The sequence below is a fragment of the Pelobates fuscus genome, chromosome 5, assembly GCF_036172605.1.
Source record: "Pelobates fuscus isolate aPelFus1 chromosome 5, aPelFus1.pri, whole genome shotgun sequence".
In the NCBI taxonomy this organism is placed as follows: domain Eukaryota; kingdom Metazoa; phylum Chordata; class Amphibia; order Anura; family Pelobatidae; genus Pelobates; species Pelobates fuscus.
Genome location: NC_086321.1, coordinates 70,078,567 through 70,099,731, shown reverse-complemented (window position 1 = coordinate 70,099,731; position 21,165 = coordinate 70,078,567). Strand labels below are relative to the sequence as shown.

Genomic DNA, 21,165 nt, shown 5'->3' with positions numbered 1-21,165 from the left:
TAGTCCCTATTTTGTATTATGATATATTTTGTCTGCATTAGAATTTCAAATGAAAATTCAACACTGCTTTTATGAGCTTTTTAAAAAAGCATTTATGTGACATACAATGCTATATCACAGCTATAATATAGATGAATCAGAAGAATCCAATAGGAATCTGCTGTGCTTTTTCAGGATTACATTCAACCAAGGCTGGTTAAGCATTATGTCAGAGTTAGTGCCACAAAATGAAGCTTGCTGTGTAAAAATATGGAAATGTTCTGTTTACTTATTCTGTTTTCCTTTGTCTACATGCCAGTGATGAAAATGCATATGAATGCCCGGACTACCGCACATCTGGGCCAAACTCCTGTTTCTTTGACAAAAAGTATACCTCTATTTGGATATATTATTTCATATACATAAAAGCAACGAATGCGCTGGGCACTAATGTGTCTGAAGATTACCCTATGGATGTACAAAATATAGGTAAGAAAATTGAGAACGTACTCATAGAATTTTAAAATGCTTAGTGACAAGCTGTAACATTGCAGGGTCTCATTTAACTAAATTGACAGCAAATTAAAAATAGAAATATATGTAAATCTGCCAGTTTTTTTACATTCTGTAATGTAAAAGATAAAAAAAAAAAAGTGTGGCTGTGAGCAGGGCTGGCACAACTATAAGGTGGTACAGGCAGTTGCTATAAAGCACATCGACCTGGGTAACGCAATGTTCGAGTGACCGCAGGAGGGCAGAGGAGAGCTCGACCTACTGTCAATCACTCCATGTAGCGGTCTGTACCACTGTGTAGAAGATCTTATTTATACTTTACCTTAGAGCTTGACCTATGTACTGTGAATCTATGAGCCATCTAATTTGTATTTATTTTTTACTTGCAAAGCTTTTTTCCACAACAAAAATACAATTCTTAAAAGGATACTATAGACACCAGGACCACTACAGCTTAATATAGGCTTTCTAGTGTCTATAGCCTGCCCTTGCAGGTTTTTCATTGTAAACACTGCCTTTGCAGACAAATGACACCTCTGGTGGCAGTCACTCAGATTGCCCCTAAAGTGCTTCCTATCTCAGTGCTGCACAGTGGGCAGCACCTACATTCAGCATATCCACACTCTGCAGGAAGGCACTAAAGGTTCCACCTGACACACTTGCAGATATACAGGCACATATATACACACTGACACACATGTTGATACAGACAGTGGCTACTAAAAAAGACTAAACATACCCCATTTTGAACACCCTGGGATGTCTACTTTTGCAAATGGTATGCCATGATGAGGTTAATTTTCATTCCTGGGCTGCCATAAGGTCTCAAAAGCAACTTAGGCCCAGCAAACCAGTCTGGCAAATTTTAATATTTAAAAACTGAAAACGAGAAATCCCTAGATTTGACCCTGTAGCATTAGATCTCCCTTTTCAGGAACTGTGTAGGGAGGCCTTGAATGTCACAACCAGGTAGGTGTAACTAGGGCTGTGTAAACAAAGGTATTAAACTCCTATAATTGAACATTGAGACTGTAGGGGTATTATAAAAACACTTAATTACGCTAACATTGTTTTGATACTTAGTGTTCCTTTAAAAAAAAAAACTGAAAAATTACATGTTGTGTATTCCAGCACAGGATAGGTTAAATGTGTGTTTCATCCTACTGCTATAATTGAGAATGTCACCTTTTAAAAAAAAATGACCTCCTCACTTGCAGGATAAAGCATCTGTCATACAGCTAAAGTTACATAAACATATAGATCAAAACATTGGCATGTGCTTAGCTTAAGGTCTTACTACACTCCATAAATAGCTCAAAGGATATTTTATCATTTAATATATTTGTAAATGAACTTGCTATTTATAATTTGAGATGTTTAGGGTTTTTTTTGTTTTGTTTTGGGTTTTTTTGTGTTTTTTTTTTTGACAGCAGTACCTGAGTATTATTTGAGTTGAATGTTAGGTGCTATTAGGAGTTTAGTTACAAAAAAACAAAACCCGAATTGTACCAAATTCAAAACTGAATTGCAAAATGTAGGCAAAACAGTCCTGATAGAGACAGTTTCTCCAACTTGGTTATGGTAATTTCTCAACAAGTTTTGACCTAAAGTTTGCAGTTATGATTTCAGTTAAGTTTGTTTAGTGAATACACTTATTGGAGCTCAATATGAAAAAGAAAGAAAAGAGCGAGAGGGGAAAAAAAGAGAAAAGTTGTGAGGAGGTCCAGGCGTCCATTAGCAGACCAAAAGTCCACTAGTATCCAGGAAGCGCCACCAGTGGCTGTCTGGTCTGGGAGACGGCCACTGGAGACAGACTTAGTGCTGCAATGTAAACATTACAGTTTCTATGGAACTGCAGTGTTTTACATTGCAGCACTAAGTGCAAAAGGGACAGTGCACCCAGACCACTTCAATGATCTGAAGTTGTCTGGGTGCCTACAGTATCCCTTTAACTCAAAATAAGTAGGATAGAATTTGCTAGTCTCTAAGGTTCCAGAAGTGCAGATCTTTAAATGAACACTTGTGCCGGATGTGACTCCATTCCTATATGGTTTACATTTTATAGTGTTACATTTATTTCTTTACATCGTCATGACCTAATGCGTATGTAATCTAATTTTTGGTGTAGAGATTCAGACCTCCAGTGATGGTTCATTGTGGGAAAGAAAACTACTGATATTGCCTCACGGGGTCATGCATCTGCTTTCTTCCATTCTTTGCAATACATTACATATATTAAATCTGTGTACATATCTAAAGGGGACTCCGTCGTCCACATGTTTGTATATGAAGAAATGGTGTGACTTTGCCTCTAAATATTTGTTAGCAGCTTTCAGGAATGTACAATCATAATGTGTTTTATGGGCTCATGTAAAACAATATAGCAATACATCAATACTGACATTAATAAATTCAATGTTACGATATTAATTAAATTATTTTTCCCTATAGTTCAAACACATCCTCCTATCAATATTACGCTCACTGTTGATAAGGATAAACCAAATCTCTTGATAAACTGGCGTCCACCACAAACTGCTGATGTGAAATCTGGATGGGTAACCCTTCAATATGAACTAGAAATAAAATCTGAGAAAGACCATGATTGGGATGTAAGTTGAGAGTTCTTGATGAACCACCTCTAATGCCATCTTGTGATTTTAATTCATGAATTCTTAATAGACTTGTGCAAAAAATAGTTTAAGCCTGTTTTTCAAGTCAAATTCTTTTTAATTCACACCCAAATGAATCGATTTGTCCAGGATTTACCTGTGGAGTATTTTTCAATTAATTAGACTCCACAAGTAGATCCTGTGTAAATGAATGTATTTGTTCGGGTGTAGATTAATAGGAAGTGGAATCGTACCCACAGACTGCACATGTCTAATTCTTAATGACCAAAACTTCTGGTCTTGTCCGTTTCCACCAAGTATGTCTTTGAAACAGAGTGTCATTTCAAATCAATAAGGGTCCATCTCTTGAAATGATGAGGCTAATACCTTGGTTAAAACTTGATCATTTATGAAAATTCCACTAGAAGTCTTACTACTTAATGAAAACCATGAGTTTTTGCATCAAATGTAATATAATTTATTTAATATAAAATGGCATTCATTTGTTTGATAAATATAACACTAAACATTTAATAATTCCTTTACAATCGAGTTGGTTATATATAACAAAATGTCAGTCTTTAACCCCTTAAGGACACAACTTCAGAAATAAAAGGGAATCATGATGGAATATTGCCGACATGTGTCCTTAAGGGGTTAAAGGGATCCTACAGTGCCAGGAAAACAAAGCCGTTTTCCTGGCACTATAGATTTCTAAGGTCAGTCATTTACCTGAATCCAGCACCGGTGTGAATCGGCGCTGGATCATGATCTGCCGACTTCATGTTGGCAGGGGAGACCTAATGCATATGCCCAGCAATGACCGCGCTCGCATTAGGATGTCCCCATAGGAAAGCATTAATCAATGCTTTAATATGGGGGAAAATCTGACGCTGGAGGTCCTCATGCCGAGTGTGAGGACGTCCAGTGTCCGATAACAGACCAAAGGTCTGTTTCGATTCAGGAAGCCCTCTAGTGGCTGTCTGGTAGACAACCACTGTGGGCAGACTTAGAGCTGTAATGTAAACAAAGGAAACACAGCACCCATGAGATTAAGTGGTCTGGGTGCCTACAGTGTCACTTTAAGGCAGTTCTACCACCTTCAATAATCTTAGTTTATTGTAAAGCCTCCCAAAGGTTACATTTCCACTTTATGTGAGGTTGGGATAAGGGAGACAGTAGTGCTACTTACCTGAAGTTTCCCCTCAAGGGCACCATAATTTTCCTTCTTCTGCTCCTTGTGATTATTCTGCCGCAAACTATATCCCTGCCATACTGGCGCTGTACTCTTGTGCAAGCACATAAGTACAACACTGAGGTCTATGGAGGATCCCACAAGACTTGCATCTTTCATAGCCCAACTCTCGCCATATGTGAGTAAATGTCTTTTGTCAAGTTCTCTCATTCTCACTGTTGCCCAAAAGACAAAGTAGTCCCTATTTTTGTCTTCTGAAATGTTTTGTTGCCAATGGCATCTCGGTGAAATATAATGAAATCACAACATAGTCTAGCGGTGACTGAGCCACTATAATCTAGCTAAGGATAAACCATCCATTTTCACAGTTTGGGCAAATTTGCTATGTCCTTGTCAATTCTTGACAGTTCCTGGTTAATTGAACAATCCTACCAGAGAATAAACCCCTAAAACTCCTCAGTATGGATTTCTTATTGCATTTTTGTTTTGCTTTTGTTTAAGAGTCGGGGTGTGCATAAACAACTATTTCTGAAGTTGGTCGGTTTAATGCCTGGCGATACATACGTTGTCCGAGTTCGATGCAAGCCAGACAATGGACCTCTGTGGAGTGAATGGAGTGATGAGATGTATATCACAATGCCTGGAAGTGAGTACATTTACTGCCCTACCCATCACAGACCATACTGTTAACTCTAACCGTTCTCATTTTCATATCCACAATCACTCTTCTAATTTTCAACCTGTTTTAGCCATTCACCATCATTTCTATCTGGGAGGAGTCAGCTTAAAGTGGAACTGTCCCATCTCTGGAATTTACACTGTTCTAAACATTGCAAACCTATTTTTCAAGAGATGCTCTTTTTTTTTATTATTATTATTTTTTATTTAATGAAATTTTAAGATTTAACACATGACCCTTATCCAGTCAAGACAAGGCAAAGCCTGGGCAAACATAATAGAAATATAATGTTTTGAATTTCTCCTCTTCTCTGTATCCTTTCTAAATTCGGACTTCCAAATGCAAAGGACAGAGCTCGTAAACAATGATTGACAAGGAGCTAAAATTGAGGAACCAAATTCCAGAATATAGCAATATGGATTACATTTAAGATTATTTTTTACACTTTTCAATTACATTCTAGAGTCGGGTTATCTACCTCCAGAAATGTTGCAGGCAACTGTTATCACACTATCCAAACCGGGAAAACCAGCCACAATATGTGGAAATTATCATCCGATAGTTTAATGTCCGCATTTAATAATGCTATTTGCCAAAGCAATGACTAACAGAATAAGACTCCTGGTGTCTATTCTAGTATCTCATGAAGAGGCAGGGTTTGTTCCAGGGTGACAGGTTGATGATAATACTCAGTGTGCCCTGAATTAATGACGTCTAACAAAATGCCTGGCCTTGCTCTTTCTTGCCTTAGACGCAGAGAAGGCCTTTGATCGTCTTCACTGGGAGTATATGATTGCGGTCCTTAAAAAAAAAATACCGCTTCCCATGCAAATTTTCACATGAATTATTGTCTTAAATTCTGTACCATTAGCTAGGGTGTTGAATGCAGGTTTTTTATCCCAGTTGCCCCCTTTCGCCCTTGATCTTTGTATTAGCATTAGAGCCTTTCATATATTGGATTAAACATGATAAGGACATAGGTGTCCCTACAAAAGGCAACCAAAAAATTGCTGCATTTGCAGATGGTATCCTTTTATTCCTCCCCGAAGCCCATAATAGCGCTCCTTGAAGCATATGGAAAAGTGTCACGGCTAAAACTCAAGTGCTTCCAGTAAATCCTCCCCATCACCAAATGAATGAATTAAGGGCTGTGTGTGATTTTTGAATGGAGAAAAGACACCATAGCTTATTTAGGGACACATTTGACATTTTCAAATCATATTATTTTGGAACAAAATCTTTATAAACTACAGACTAAAATATCCCAAACTTTGGAATGCTTGTTTGGGCCAGGAACTCGTGGTTAGGACACATTAATGCATTGAAAATGCTTGTGTTGCCACAAATGTTTTTTATTCCGAACACTACCAATTAAAATCCCTAAAGCGCTCATAATGAAATATCAGACGTTAAATGCACATTTATGGAAACGCAAGCCCCCGAGGGTGTCTTTGACAAGTACCTGTATTGCTTTGAAGGAAGGAGGCTTGAGTGTTCCAAATGTTGCAAAGTACTATGTGGCTTCTATCCTGGCGCAGATAGCCAGAGCAGGCGCCACATCTCTGTGTCCCCAATGGTATGAATTAGAACAATAGGTCCCGTCACAACAGTATCCATGTAACATTAAAATGTTGGCTACAACGAAACTGTCATTGATACTATGGCGTAAATGGGTTCCAAAACTGGTATCACTGCTGATAGGCACGTATGCCACTATGCACAGCCTGAAATACCGCACACGTGACCTGTCTCTAGCGAATTGGAGCCAGAGGGGTATAAAAAGAGTAATACAGATATTGGGGAAAGAAGGGATACATCAATTTTCAGACTTATAGACTATTTATGCATTGGCAAATAAAGAAATGTTCACATACCTTTTTGTAAAAAACACATTTTAGAGAAGGATAAACAAGAAGGAGTAGAGTTAAACAAGCTTTAGGTTTTTGATAAATTATGTCTAGGAGTAGGAGCCTTAATAAGGCTTTGTCCTTATGCTACATAAAGTTATTGACAATTGCCCGACCCCTTAATTTGGGGTACATGGTAAAATGGGAAAAAGAACTTTAATGTAAGTTAGACCCAATCAGATGGTATACGGCAATGGTGGGAGTGCAAAGGGCCACCCATTGTCTAGACTACATTGAATCAGCCCTCTAAGTTATATCTCATACCTCAACGCCTATTCCACATGTATCCTGGCATTGCGGTGTGGAGATAGGCACTTTAATCCATATATTTTTGCAATGTCCAGTTTTAACAAACTTTTGGTTGCAGGTAGAGGCGCTTATCTAACGCACTACGACTTTGTCACTTTCCTTTTGCCCAGAGACGTATTTGTTTCATATGTTGCCCATAACTTTTTCTAAACATGCTGCTACACTAGCTGTGCACATTTCATTGGCAGCAAAGACATGCATATCGAGACTGTGGAACTCTTTGAACAGACCTGACATTAGGATAGTTATAGAAAAAATAAACTGTACCAAAAAATATGAAGAAATGGCCCAAAAAAACATGGGTACGATGGGCAAATTTACTCAAGCATAGGGACAATGTGAAAATAATTTGTTATGGGGCATAGAAGGGATACAGATTAGGTGGTATGTTGTTTTGTTTTGTTTTTTTACATTTTTGATTGTACCAAGAACACCTCACGCATTTGTATTCTCTTCTTTTCTCTTTCTTTTCTTGTCTAATTGTATATTTTGTTTGTGTTTTTTGAACTGTATACCAAAATATAAAAAAAATGTATAAATGTTACATTGTATGTAGGAACTATTATGACCCAATTGGGTATTATTGTGATTTTTTTTTTATTGATTTTTTTTATTTATTTTTTTAAACTCTTAGATGTAACAATTGAGATTTGTTTACAATAAAAAAATTTTAGTTTAAAATAAAAAATTCTAAGTCAGCTGTGCTACCAGTTCAGCCATTTTGAGCTAAAATTAGAAATTGACTTCTTGGCAATTTTTCACTTTAGTAAAAAGCCTTGTATATGATTTCTAGCAGGCACTTACTATAGTAAACTTGTCGGCCATAAAATATGGGAATGGCAAGTTCACTGGTGAAATACACCGCAAATGTACAGGTAAAAATTTACTTTGAGGGAAAAAAAAATTGTCTCAGAACCACACAGAAATGTAATGCGTGGACTGCAAGTAAGGCGTATTAAAAATGGAATGTTATGTAAATTTACGATCACTATTTGATATTTTTTTTTTTTCATGTATTTGTGTTTTTTTTTCTTTACTAGGATAGAGGTCACATGTCCCAGTCCGTGCAAGATTATTGGCAGTTACTTTTTTTTAAATTCAATTGATTAAAGAGATAAATTGAATATAGCTTGGGAAGACAAGGACAATGTATGTCTCTGTGCTGCCTTTAGATTAAAGACTGATCAATAAAACACAGACACTAATGCTAACCGACAATAAAAAAAATAAATTAGAAGATAATGCCATTTCAGGATTCTGGAGACATTTGCTGTTCTCCTCTGTACTTTGATTTATTTATATAATTTTTTTGTTTTTTTTAATCTCAGGACATTCTAATAGGTATTTGCGCCTTTTTTTAATGTTTGCAAATAGAAGCAATACCAGAATCACCGCTTACCTCTGTCCCTCAGACACCAGCATTTGGCTTCTGCTAACAGTCTTATCTCAGCTACTTTGGCATGATACAGCACCATGCCAATTGCTGTATCTGGTAAGCTGTCACATTGTTCTAAACCGGTTTGACAAATTACTCTGGTCTTTTACAGCAGTGTTTCCCAACCCAGTCCTCAAGGCACACCTACCAGTCCAGGATTTAAGGATTACCCAGTTTTGTCTAAGGTGCTTTTAGAAAAAAAAGAAAAAACACCTTAGACAAAACTGGGTAATCCTTAAATCCTGGACTGGTAGGTGTGCCTTGAGGACTGGGTTGGGAAACACTGTTTTACAGGATATTACTGTCACCATAACCACTACAACAGGATGTCATGGTTATGGTACTTAGAGTGCTCCTTTAAATGCACATTCTTCCACGAGAACCTGATATAATATATATATATTTCTCTCTTTACCAGAAAAAGATTTTACACTGTGGATATCAATTGGTGTTTTGTCCTTTGTGATCTGTTTGACATTGATCTGGACCATGGCGTTAAAAGACTGCAGGTAAATATAAGCCATCATGCAGAATTCAGCCGACAGCCTGTGATATTTATATAAGATAATGGTCTGGACAAGACATCCGCTTATATAATTTAGTAGGTCTATGTTTGTATGATAGATGATGAGTATAGATGGCACTGATCAATAGACCACAGTAAGCAGTCTGTATTGTGTGAACATGTAATTTATTGCTTCAGGAGCAGAATTGTGTTTTTTTTTTTTTTCCATCTTTCTCTGATGGTAAAATCTCAGTTAGTTCAATAACTGCTCACTTTGCAACTTTTTTACATCTTTATAACTAGTTGTATAACGGGTACAGAAGTCAGAAATAAATAGGAAGGTAAATCAATGCTCTTTTTTTTTTTTTTTTTTATGCCTTTACTTAGTGTTCCCTGCCATTCAGTTTTAAGCTATTATCAAAATTATTTTTTATAAAATTGTTTTAGAAATAAAATGATGCATGTCAATGCCGCTGTTATTGTCGTGGCAACCATCAGAAGCATTAGGTGGGGTGTAATTGATTAGCACCCTATGGAGGGCCAATAACCTAGACTGCAGTGACCTAAAGAGTAAGAAGTGACCTAAAGTCGTTTATTTGCACTTCCTAAATATCATTACCAGGTTGTTGATGTCTGTACAATAATAATTTCGCTAACATAACTAAAAAGTTATTAATATCATTATTTTAAATCTACACTATATTGGGAAAAGTGAAAATGCAAATCAAAAAAGGACTTCAGAAAGTTTTCGTAAACCTATAGAATTTCATTAAAAAGTTATTTACATTCCTTTTTCTTTTTCAGTTTAATGGCCTGCATTTTTCCACCTGTACCAGGACCTAAAATTATGGGGTTTGATACAAAGCTCCTTAAGGTAGTTATCCGTTCATAACTTATGTTACTACATACATATTTATGAAAAGTCAATGCTATTTACCAAAGCTAAAATGTTTTATTATGGAAACAAAATCATTGATTTATTTTTTATTTTTTTTGCAGTCTGGGAAATCTGAAGACCTCCTGAGTGCTCTAGGATGCCAAGGATTCCCGCCGACATCAGATTGTGAAGATTTACTGGTGGAATTTGTAGAGGTCGATGAGAGCAAAGAACATCTGATTACAAGCCAGGACAGAAGTCCACAAGGACAACATATAAAAGTCTGCCCCGTGGATACAGATAATGACTCTGGAAGGGGAAGTTGTGATAGCCCCTTTGCATTTTCTGAGGCTTGCAAAGAACTTCGAGGTCTTCCACCAGATGTGGACAGTGACATCAATGACCATTCTACAAGAAAAAATCCATGGCCACCTCAAAGCGCCATGATGGGAAGACCTTGTATAAACTTTGCAGATAGCAAGTCTTATGTTTGGCCAGAGAGTTCAATATGTGGTAGTCAGACACCAAGGTCAGCCTACCACAATATAACAGATGTTTGTAAGCTGGCCCTTGAGGCCATGAACGCCAATGTATCTGCATTTTTAATGCCATATGAGGACAAAAACCAGCCAAGATACTTTAAAACAATAGAGACCGTTGATGAAAGCAAGCAGAGTGAGCTGAAAGATATGTATTCCAAAGGTTCCGAACCAGACCAGATGCACTTGCTGTCTAATGAAAATCCACCCTTTATGTCTGCTAGAACAGTGGACTATGTGGAGGTCCACAAAGTAAATCAAAACAATGCACTAGCACTCATACCAAAACACAAAGAAAATAGCATCAGGACTGACCAATTTTCTGCATCATTCCCCAACAGGGAATACACAAGGGTGGAAAGAGTGGAAGGTAACAGTGTTTTTGTGTTAATGCAGGATCTAGAAAATCAGGGAAATTCTATGAACATTGAGACAATGAAGGAATACACTCAAAAGTCCCAGCAAAACCCAGCTGAACAAATCACGGGCTTTTACCCACCAGCGGTAAATGAAGGCAGAATTCAGACAGGTGGATGCATGGGTTATATGGATCCTTCAAGCTTTTTATCATAATATAGTGATATCTTCGGTATATTTTGCTTAATCAGACAATGTTGCGCAGTAATACAAACACAAGGAAAGATTATTGGTATTTATGGGTAAAAATTATATATTTTTCTGTTTTATTTGATCAGACCATTCTATGCTTCTTACTTTACAAATGTCCTGTTTTATTTAAAGTAAAGGCAGATCAAATTATTTAATGTGATTTTTTTTTTTTTTTTATTTGTTTCTTCTCCGCTATCTTATACTTTGTGAATTTGTTAAAAAAAAAAAAGTGTATATGCTCTAAAAGAAAACAATGTTATGCTTATGGAGTTAAAAGGCCGATCCTCAAAACTAGAGCAGAACAGGTTGTGAGTTTGTATATATGTATGTTGTCCCAAGCGTGTTTAAACAGTGGATCAGATTACTTCAACATTAGCAGTCTCTTCAGCTGAGAAAATGTTGTTCTGGTCGGTATTCTCTGTCTGTACAATTCAAATGACCTCTCGTGTGATATTTACACAAAATTGAAGATATTCCTTAAAAATCAGTTGCAAACTAAGCAGCTCACTCCTGACATTAAGAGCCACCTTGTCATGTTGTGGGATTTGTACTTTGTGTTTAGTGGATTGGTTCCTTTAAGTGGTATTGGAACCACAGAGGTCGTATTTGTCTGCGTTTAGAGAGATCTCTCAGGATTGCCATCATATTATTACCCCAACTTATTTTTTTTCCCAAGTCACTCCAATATAAATTTACCTCTCTGTTTTTATACTTTATAGTGGTAAAAGTTATTTTTTTTTTTTTATTTTTTTTTTTTTAAGTCGCACTTTTGCAGAAAAGCTCATGGTTATTGATGTTTCTACAGTAATGTATCTTGTTTTGAGCAGGGCCTTCTTCGTCTCTAAATATCCCCTTTCTATATTTTGTAGCGTGCTTGTAGAATATTACATATTCTATGTTCCTATTCATTTTAGGTATGGATGTCTAATGGGTATAAGAAGAGATGTGTTCATAGCCACCTATAATAGATCATCCTTCCAAGGAATCTCATATACCAGGTAGATATTATACAACGCTACAGATTATGTTGGTGCTGTATAAATAATAACAAGAAATGGATGAGATATTTTAGCCAATACTAGTCACAAAAGCATGCTCATTAATTTCCCTTTGAAACCAATGTAAGAAAAGCATGCACATGTTTTCTTCTTCACTTCAAAAATTATGTCAACTAAACTAACAAAAGCATAACGGCTCGCACTCATTGACGTCCATCCGTGTAATAAAGACTTCTCATTTGTTTCATTTCAAGTGAACGAGAAGCTGTCTGCAGCCGTATTATACATCTACTGACTTTTCCCTTGAATGGGGTTTTGCTATGCCATGTGGCTAGTAATGGTGCAAGATGTTTTTGCACTTTCTGTTGCATTAACAACAAACATTCTGTTGGAGTTTTAGTGCCTGGAGATTCCTTCTAGTGATGTTTTCATGTTTATTAGAAGGGTAGGATCGATCGTAATCTAATATTTAGATTGGATTGCCCCCCTTGCTTTTCTAAAAGTCACTTTTTTAAATTTAGGATGCACATTGTGAATTGGTATGAAAAGCTATACGTTTCTCATACTGCTGCATAGCATCTACATTTTTAAACCCCAATTGGAAGAAAAAAAAAGCCAACCTCATATACAGTATCCATTCTAATATAAATGCCATTACCCCCTTAACATTTGATGTGAATGCTGATTTGCATAGAGAAGAGGATGGAAAAATAGTCGGGTTCTTTGTCATTGTGTGAGCAAATGGGTATCCCTGGACGTAGTTGATCTTTGTTACGTAGTCTGATTTTTTTTTTTTTTTTTTTTACTTTTTGTGTGACGTCTGATATGTTGGTGAATTGGTTAACATGCACTTTGAAAATGTTTCCATGAATATTTAATTTAAATAAAAAATCAGAATATATATTTATATATGGTCCATGTCATCCTCCATTACTAACTATATAGTGCAAATATGCCACTTTATGCTCTATTATTAACAAATTAAATAGTTAGTTTTTATTACTTTAAAAAAATATCAAGAAAAGCAACAGGTTGCAATATATGCCAAGAATTGGCAACCAGTATTCTATTTTTTTTTTTTTTTTTTTTAAATGTTGTTCATGTCAGTGCTCCCTTAGCACCTCCATGAAAAAAAAAAAATTTCACTGCATGCTAGATGTGCAAACGAAACATGCATTCGTTTGTGACATGGAACGACTAAAAAGCAGATTTATGTAAATGCCTAAATGTTGGTATTTGTTCTCACAATTATTCTAGTAGCGTACCGTTGCCACAATGATTATTTGAGTTAACTTGTTTTCTAATTTTCAATTTCTAAAAGATATATATATATATAATGGCAGTGATTTCATATATGGGCTATCACGTTTGATTTTCAACAGCAATTATTCTGATAATTCGATGTGTAACTTTCGCAGTCTGTAATCCATGTTTAAAGTGCTACAGATTACGGCAAAAATAGACTTTGAAAAATTGGTGACACAACATGCACAAACGTGATATTTTGTTGATAACAGTTTCCCAGACAAGATAAGTCAAATCACACACCTACATAACGAATATTAATTATATTAATATTATTAATTGTATTAAAACAAGTCTTAACCACTTAGATATGCATATTTACGAATCGATAGAAAAAAATATTTTTGCGAAATCTCAAATATGGAAAATACAATCTGAAAGTAGAATTATTTTTATAGTTTATGCATCAATATTGTACATTATTGTAATTATTGCATTGTATGCTTGCAATGAGATGTATTTTAAAAATAAGTAATTATTAAATATTTTTTAACATTAAAATTATTTTACATAAGATATTTTCTTTTTATAGACAATTATATTGAGTAAAACTTAAATAGCTTGCTAGAAATATTGGTAAAAGTCCATCCATAATGACACACGGGAGATAATGGTCAAGGTACAGATTGGTCCATCTGATATTCAAGATAAGAAGGCATCATGATCATGAATCACTCACAGGTCGATCAACTCCTTAGATATACAACCCAATAAAGAAAGCAGGCCATGACTGCTTTTAACTACAGTCATCTACCTCCTGACAGAATGCCTTACTGTAAATAAGATGGGATTCCATTTTTTAGAGATACTAATGTTTAAAATATTAATGTTTTAAGTAATATTTTCATATATCTTGCGGATACATTTACATCTAGAAAAAAATTATTTTTATTTTTTTTGTTAACAGGCCAGCATTCTTCAAATATTTTAAAGTAGACATGTCCTTTTTTTTTTCATTTTAATTTTATTCGGTTTTCTCTCCTTATGCCGCCTTGTATGTTGATGATTATACTCCCCTCCATGCCACTTGCCTTTGTTTATTATCTTTTCTTTCTTGTACTGGATCTCAATACCTGGGTGCTGCCATTTTGCTCCCCTTTGTCCATTATGAGTGCAGTTTCCCTTCTGTGGGATTGATTGTACTGATGGATTGTGGGTACCTTTAATTGACAACTGATACAGAACCGTGCTTAAAGCCCATTGTTCAGATTTGTCAAGTTGACAGCTGTACATGAGGGAAACCTAGTCCTTTTATTCATGTATTTTATGAAAACTAGAGCACTCAGGAAATAAATAAACAGAGGTTCAGACACTGGGAGTTTTATAGAAACCGATAAAGTTTTTATTTTTTGGTAAGAGAGAGACTTTAATGACTAAGAATTAAGTCTGGTTTTAGATGCTCTTACTGGCCAAAGTGCATTTTACTTTTTATACTGTGATTAACACATGAGGCAAAAACATTTGTACAGCTGATCTTTTATTCTTGACAATTTGAGTTAGAATATAGAAGATACAAGTTATACAGAGAATGGTATTCCCTGACTTTTTGTAAATAAATAAAACAAGATAACTCTGAGGCTTGAAGTAAAATTCTTACTCCCACCTTACTGTTACTTGCCCACTGGGCATTGCTAATAGGTCCCCCCTTGCAACTTAAAAATCTAAAGTTTAAATTGACCTGTGATACCGCCGTCAGCGGTAGTTTTGTGCAGTCCAATCACAGGCTTCTCATAGAGAAAACTGTGATTTGGACTATTTCACCAGCTCAGAGCACATGCACACTCTGAGCCAATAAAGGGAGGGATTTTAAGTTGGAGATTGGAATTCATATCTTAAAAAATAATACATCCAATGGAGGGGAGAGCGCTGACCACCGACATAGAATATGCACAGAATTGACATTAGCCACAGTCATGTATGTTGAGGCTGTAACTAGCCCTAGCACACAAGTACAAATATCTCTGGCTGTGCAGCGTTTCAAACAGGAACCCTACACATCTAGACTTCTACCACAATGATTACTTAAAATCACCAAAGTAGTCATGGTTGTTGGATTAACCCTTTTTAAGAGATTAAATTTTGCTTGTATTTTCAAGTGATAAGAAACGTTTAAAACGTTGAGCACAGTAAGTACCATGTTGGTGTTTAAGCAAGGTTCGCCTTTTAGAATGCTTGTTCCCTGAGTCTAAGGGTTATGAGCAAAATGCTCATACAGGTAAAATTGCCTGTATACTATGTTTTTATTTGAAATCTAGTCAGGAATCTTGCGATACTCTATGTCAAATGGTAAAACCAATGTCCTTCTATATGGCAATAAAATGTCATATTAGACCCCAGGACTATAGATCAGAAGCTTTATAAGTAGAATAAAGACCTTTCTTGTAGATTTTGTTTTTTCCTTGAATTTATAAGCCTAGTCCCAGATGATTGTGTGACAATAGGGTTCTTTGTTGTATGGTAGTTTCTTGTAACATTCCATCATCTTTTGTTGCACTTTTGGTGGTGTACTTGCCAAAATGTGAAATTCCATATGCAAACAATAAGTTTGCCAGTCCTACCATGTGCTGTTGGATGCATATCACTTCAGTGCGATGTTGCGAAATGCATGCAGACTGTTGGACAAAGCAATGTAGCATTCAAATGCTCCATCAATCATTGTGATTGACAAGTCTGCAGCATATTTCACACAATGCTGAATAGACCTGTGTCTAGGAAATCATGGTGGAGCTGTAGAAAAACAAAGCTGCATTTTTAGGAAACATCACGAGAAGTCAGGCCACATGACTTATAGCCAGCACCCAGGAGAGTGGCAAGCGCCAAGCTGACCCATCATGTTTTTATGGTAGAAGTCTGTTAAGGACTTAACCCACTGTTTATCATCATTTGTGTTGAGGTGTAATTAAAAAGAAACCCTTCCCAATTGCTAACTTGATTTCTTTCACCAATTGATTACGTGTATGTTGCAACTTGTGCAGCTCTATAACCCTTTTTCGCAAAATACATTTTTTTAACTTAATTACTTAATAACACTAACATTGTCCACCCCAAGTGTAAAAAAAAAAAAAAAAAAAACCAACCTAAGTTAAAACTTAAATCCAGCTCTAGTTTAAGAGCTCTTCGCTAGTTGTCACTCCAAGGTCCAATCAAATGTTTCTCCTGAAGCCTTTGATTGGACCTTTCTCCCAGGCTCAGAGTGCAAGGGGTGGGGTTTTTTTTGTTTGTTTTTTTGTTTTTTTGCACATTATTAAAAGGAAAAAAAAAAAAACACATGTTCCAGAGATGTAACTAGGCCCTGCACAAAAATGTAGATATCTCTGTAGGTACAGCGTTTCAAGCTGAAATGCTGTGCATACAGATTTACTGCACCATAACAACTTCTAAAAGGAAAGAAGTGGTCATAAACCCTGAAACCATTCCAAGGGTTACTTCAGGCTCTTTTTTTTTTTTTTTTTTTTTTTTGACGGATGGTTGTGTGTTTATGGAGTTCCTACTGTGTGTTCTGAATGTGGCATGAAGCACTTTGAGCAGTTTTATTATTGCTAGTGTTCTGGGATATTGATCTGCAATATTTTTTTTTTTATTTTTTTTTACAAAATATAGAAAAAAAGGTAAAGTAACAGTTAACAGCATATAAATCTATATATTTAAATATATTTTATAATAGACTTTCTTTATAATCATTCAATGACAATTTACAGCCTAGCATGTTTTTTGTAAAACAAATCATTAAAGGAACATAAAGTGTTTCCTGGTAAATAATCATGCATTGAACTGGTTTGTAAGAAAGTTTCATTGGAATGTTTACATAAACTAGCACGACTCCGTACCCCTTTTAAGGCTACAACGGTTCTGGAAAATGCATAATTTAGGGCTGCATTAATTCACTGCTACACTGCATTCTGCATTTTATTTTTATTTCTACTCAATTTTAGGGTAATATCCAGCCTCCTAAACCTTTGGCCAAAACGGCCAAATAATCCGAAAGTGAAACTCAACGATACTAAATATCATTAACTGTTTACTTCTTGTGCACAAAATTTATGTCTCTAGCCATATGTGCCTCATGGTCATATATATTTTAGTTTTATAAACACTATATTGAAGAAAAGTATAATATATAAGTACGCATATATAATATAAATATATATATTAATTTTTTTTCCTTTGTAAAAACTATTACCTAATGGTATTTATGTAGGGATTTATATTGATATAACCTTATAGGCAGAATAATATAAATTTTTTTTTATGCATACAGAGGTTTGGCAAACTAAAACCACCATTATTTATTTATTTTTACTTCCAACACGCATCACCCCAAACAATATCAACAATGGTTTAATATTGCAATATTTTTTAACTTTAGCCAAAACTAGCGGAGTTGGAAAACAAATATCCAAATTAGCAAAAGTTTGAGATTTTGTCTTTTTTTTTTTTTTGTGACATTACACGTTTGTACTTGTAAAATTGGCAAATATTTTGTCATTGAAATGATTCAGCATTTGCAAACATGAAACATTTGTTGTATAGACCAACCAGACTTTTCCCGAACATATGTTTGAATAACAATTGCGTACTGTAAGATTAGAATTTAATTTGTTAATCATTTTATTTATAAGTAAATATTCATGTAATTGGAAGTCTTGGCCGTAACATAATGATTAAATGTGATGCAAAAATTAACTGGTAAAGACCCCCTAGCTTTGAAATGACATACTGACTAGTAAATATTCCTGTTTTGGTTATTTAAAATGTTAACGTTTAAGGTTACAGATAAGTCAAGCTATTTTATCATTTTTAATTTAATTTTGTTTAATTTACAAAAATTCTGAATTTGTTTAACTAAACCAAATCCTGTCCAGCGACTTTTATTTGATTTTATTAATTAAAGACCGGAAATTTTGTGCAATTTAATGCAATCTGAATGGTGTGGATGGAATAATACTAAATTCAATGCCTTTTTACTTGGTGCATAATGTGATGCATGTTTATGGCATTATTCACTTGGCCGTACGTTAACAACTGAATTGTGAAGTTTTGCACAAACTAGCCGAGTTGGAAAACAAATCTCCAAGTTAGCCAAAGTTGGAGATTTTGTATCTTTTTTTTTTTTATTTCTTTTTTTTCTTGGCTAGTTTAACATAAAGTCGGTTATCAAACTGAATAAACTTCTTGAATGTTTCACATGAACCAATTAAATTATATGATATATATAGTATTCACCATTATGTGTATTATTCTATTTCAATGTACTGTGATACTACAGCAGGGACTGTGTATATAAGTGTAGATTCCAAATGGAGGGACTTTAATATATTCTGTAAATATATTCATAAGAAAGCAGTTATATCTGGCTAGCACTAAAGATGCTCATGTCTGCAATTAATGCATTACTGTTTCCTACTTGCTGTATTTCTTTTTGTCTGAAAGAAAAAATAAATAAATATATATACATATATATATATTTCTTTATATGTATGTATGTGTATATATGTGTATAGTGTGTATTTGTGCTAATTAAATTTCACTTGCCAACACATGGATTTCTTCCCATTCCACAAAAATAAATGATTTAATGAATGAGAAACTGTTGTTTTTTATTGTATTGTATTGTATGTAGTGTTTTTATCTTTTGTGTTCTGTTGTGTTTAATTAAAACTGATATGGTCTATGTATGGATCAGTTGAAGGGTCCTGTACTCACCACCAATGCAAGAGTAACTGTTATATCAATAACGTAAAACAACAAACACCTCCACCTTAAACAAGCAGTGCAAGTAAACATGCAATAAAATGAAACCCTTTCACTAAATATTGTAGATATAGAAGTCCTCAAAATCTTTAATATAAAATATTGTAAAAAGTATAAACTAAAGAGATAAGGTGCAGTATATACAGCACCCTGTGTAAGAATAGATTCAAGGATAAACTCACAAATGTAGGTAAAGTGAAAGTTCATCAACAAATTAAGGGATATTTTGGACTAATAGTTCACTGTATGCTTAAAAGTGCATGCAAAAGAAATAGGCATAATTAAACACTGTATAGTAATACATTAACTGCTTTACTATATTACACTTATAAGATGTAAGGAGTTAAAAAAGCCCATCAACATACCCCTGTTATCAAAGTGCAAGTTCAGCTGTAATCAAACCCCTCCAAATAAAATATGTTTTAAGTATTAAAACAAAACTAAAAATCTAGTAAATAAAATTTAAAAAATACAGATTCTAAAGAAAACCATAAACCGTGAAGCACAAAGTAGGCTCTGCATAATGATCAGACTTCCACAGGGGCATCCATAAAATGCAGCATAAACAGCAACAATAAAACAAACCATTATGTATCCAATAAAGTCTGTCATGTGTCCGTGATTCTCCGATCCTGGACCGTCTTGTCCAACTGGTACCATTAACATTTGCGCCAAATAATCCTTGAAACCCGTGGAACAGATGTCACTTCCTCCCATATTCTTCAGCAAAATTTCCTCCAGGTATGACATTGTCCACCCGTCCTGCTTCCTTGTTCTAGGTTGCACGTGTGGAGCGCACTTGCGTTTCACACACTGAAAACGTAGCCACCAGATTATCCAGGGTTACCATCCATATCTGTGTGGCGAGACTACTGGCAATGGATCTTCCAGGATTGTCTATGTTACATAGGTCATATGGAATCATATAAAAACATAAGATTTGAACATAAATTAAACAGTACCTCTATACATCAAAATACCTATTGTATAAAATACACCCTGTTCCAAATTATTATGCAAATTATATTTCTCATTTACCTAAATAATTGATGTAAATAACAGTTCGCATAATTCTCATGTTATCAACTATTAACAGTACAATTCAAATTTGATTGAACAAACCTCCTAATGATAACAGTATTTTTTTTTAAACATAAACTTACAATGCACTGTTCCAAATTATTACGCACAGTAAGTTTCAAAACACTTTATAGGTTGTAAAGAACTGAAAATAGTCATTTGTTGTGTTTGCAGCATATTTACTGAAATCAAAAGCTATTTCAATCAAACTTATTACAACATTCTAACTTTTTTTTTAAACATTTTAACAGATCACGTTACATTTTAACATAGGACCCCTTATTTGATAGCAGAATCACAAGTCTTGCATCCATTGAACTTGTGAGTTTTTGGACAGTTTCTGCTTGAATTTGTTTGCAAGATGTCAGAATAGCCTCCCAGAGCTGCTGTTTGGATGTAAACTGCCTCCCACCCTCATAGATCATTTGTTTGAGGATGCTCCAAAGGTTCTCAATAGGATTGAGGTCAGGGGAGGATGGAGGCCACACCATGACTTTCTCTTCTTTTATCCCCATAGCAGCCATTGATGCAGAGGTATTCTTTGCAGCATGAGATGGTGCATTGTCATGCATGAAAATTATTTTGTTACGGAAAGCATATTTCTTCTTAACATGAGCGCAAACAACATGCCAGACAAATACCTGGAAATATGGACGCACTGGCTACTGACGACTAGTAAGACTGATTTTATGGATAGGCTCCAACACGACGGGTAGACAGGGGGACAGCGAGGCAGCCCGGACTGACGCCATGACAGACAACGCAGACAAAGACAACCCTGATGGCCGTACGTCTCCCCTGACAAATAATCCAACTCCCAAACCCACCCAATACTGCACACAAACCAACACACCCTGACACCGACCCACGGT

General features: G+C 35.3%; 1 protein-coding gene across 1 annotated transcript in view; it reads left to right on the top strand.

Moving 5' to 3' along the window:
• Positions 1-11,241, top strand: part of PRLR (prolactin receptor) — a 33,745-nt gene extending 22,504 nt beyond the window's left edge. The window contains exons 4-9 of the mRNA XM_063456847.1: positions 299-468; positions 2,944-3,104; positions 4,801-4,945; positions 9,048-9,138; positions 9,939-10,008; positions 10,134-11,241. Coding sequence (XP_063312917.1) covers positions 299-468; positions 2,944-3,104; positions 4,801-4,945; positions 9,048-9,138; positions 9,939-10,008; positions 10,134-11,123 — 1,627 coding nt within the window. The 3' untranslated portion in view covers positions 11,124-11,241. The remainder of the gene's footprint in view (positions 1-298; positions 469-2,943; positions 3,105-4,800; positions 4,946-9,047; positions 9,139-9,938; positions 10,009-10,133) is intronic.
• The last annotated feature ends 9,924 nt before the right edge of the window (positions 11,242-21,165 follow it).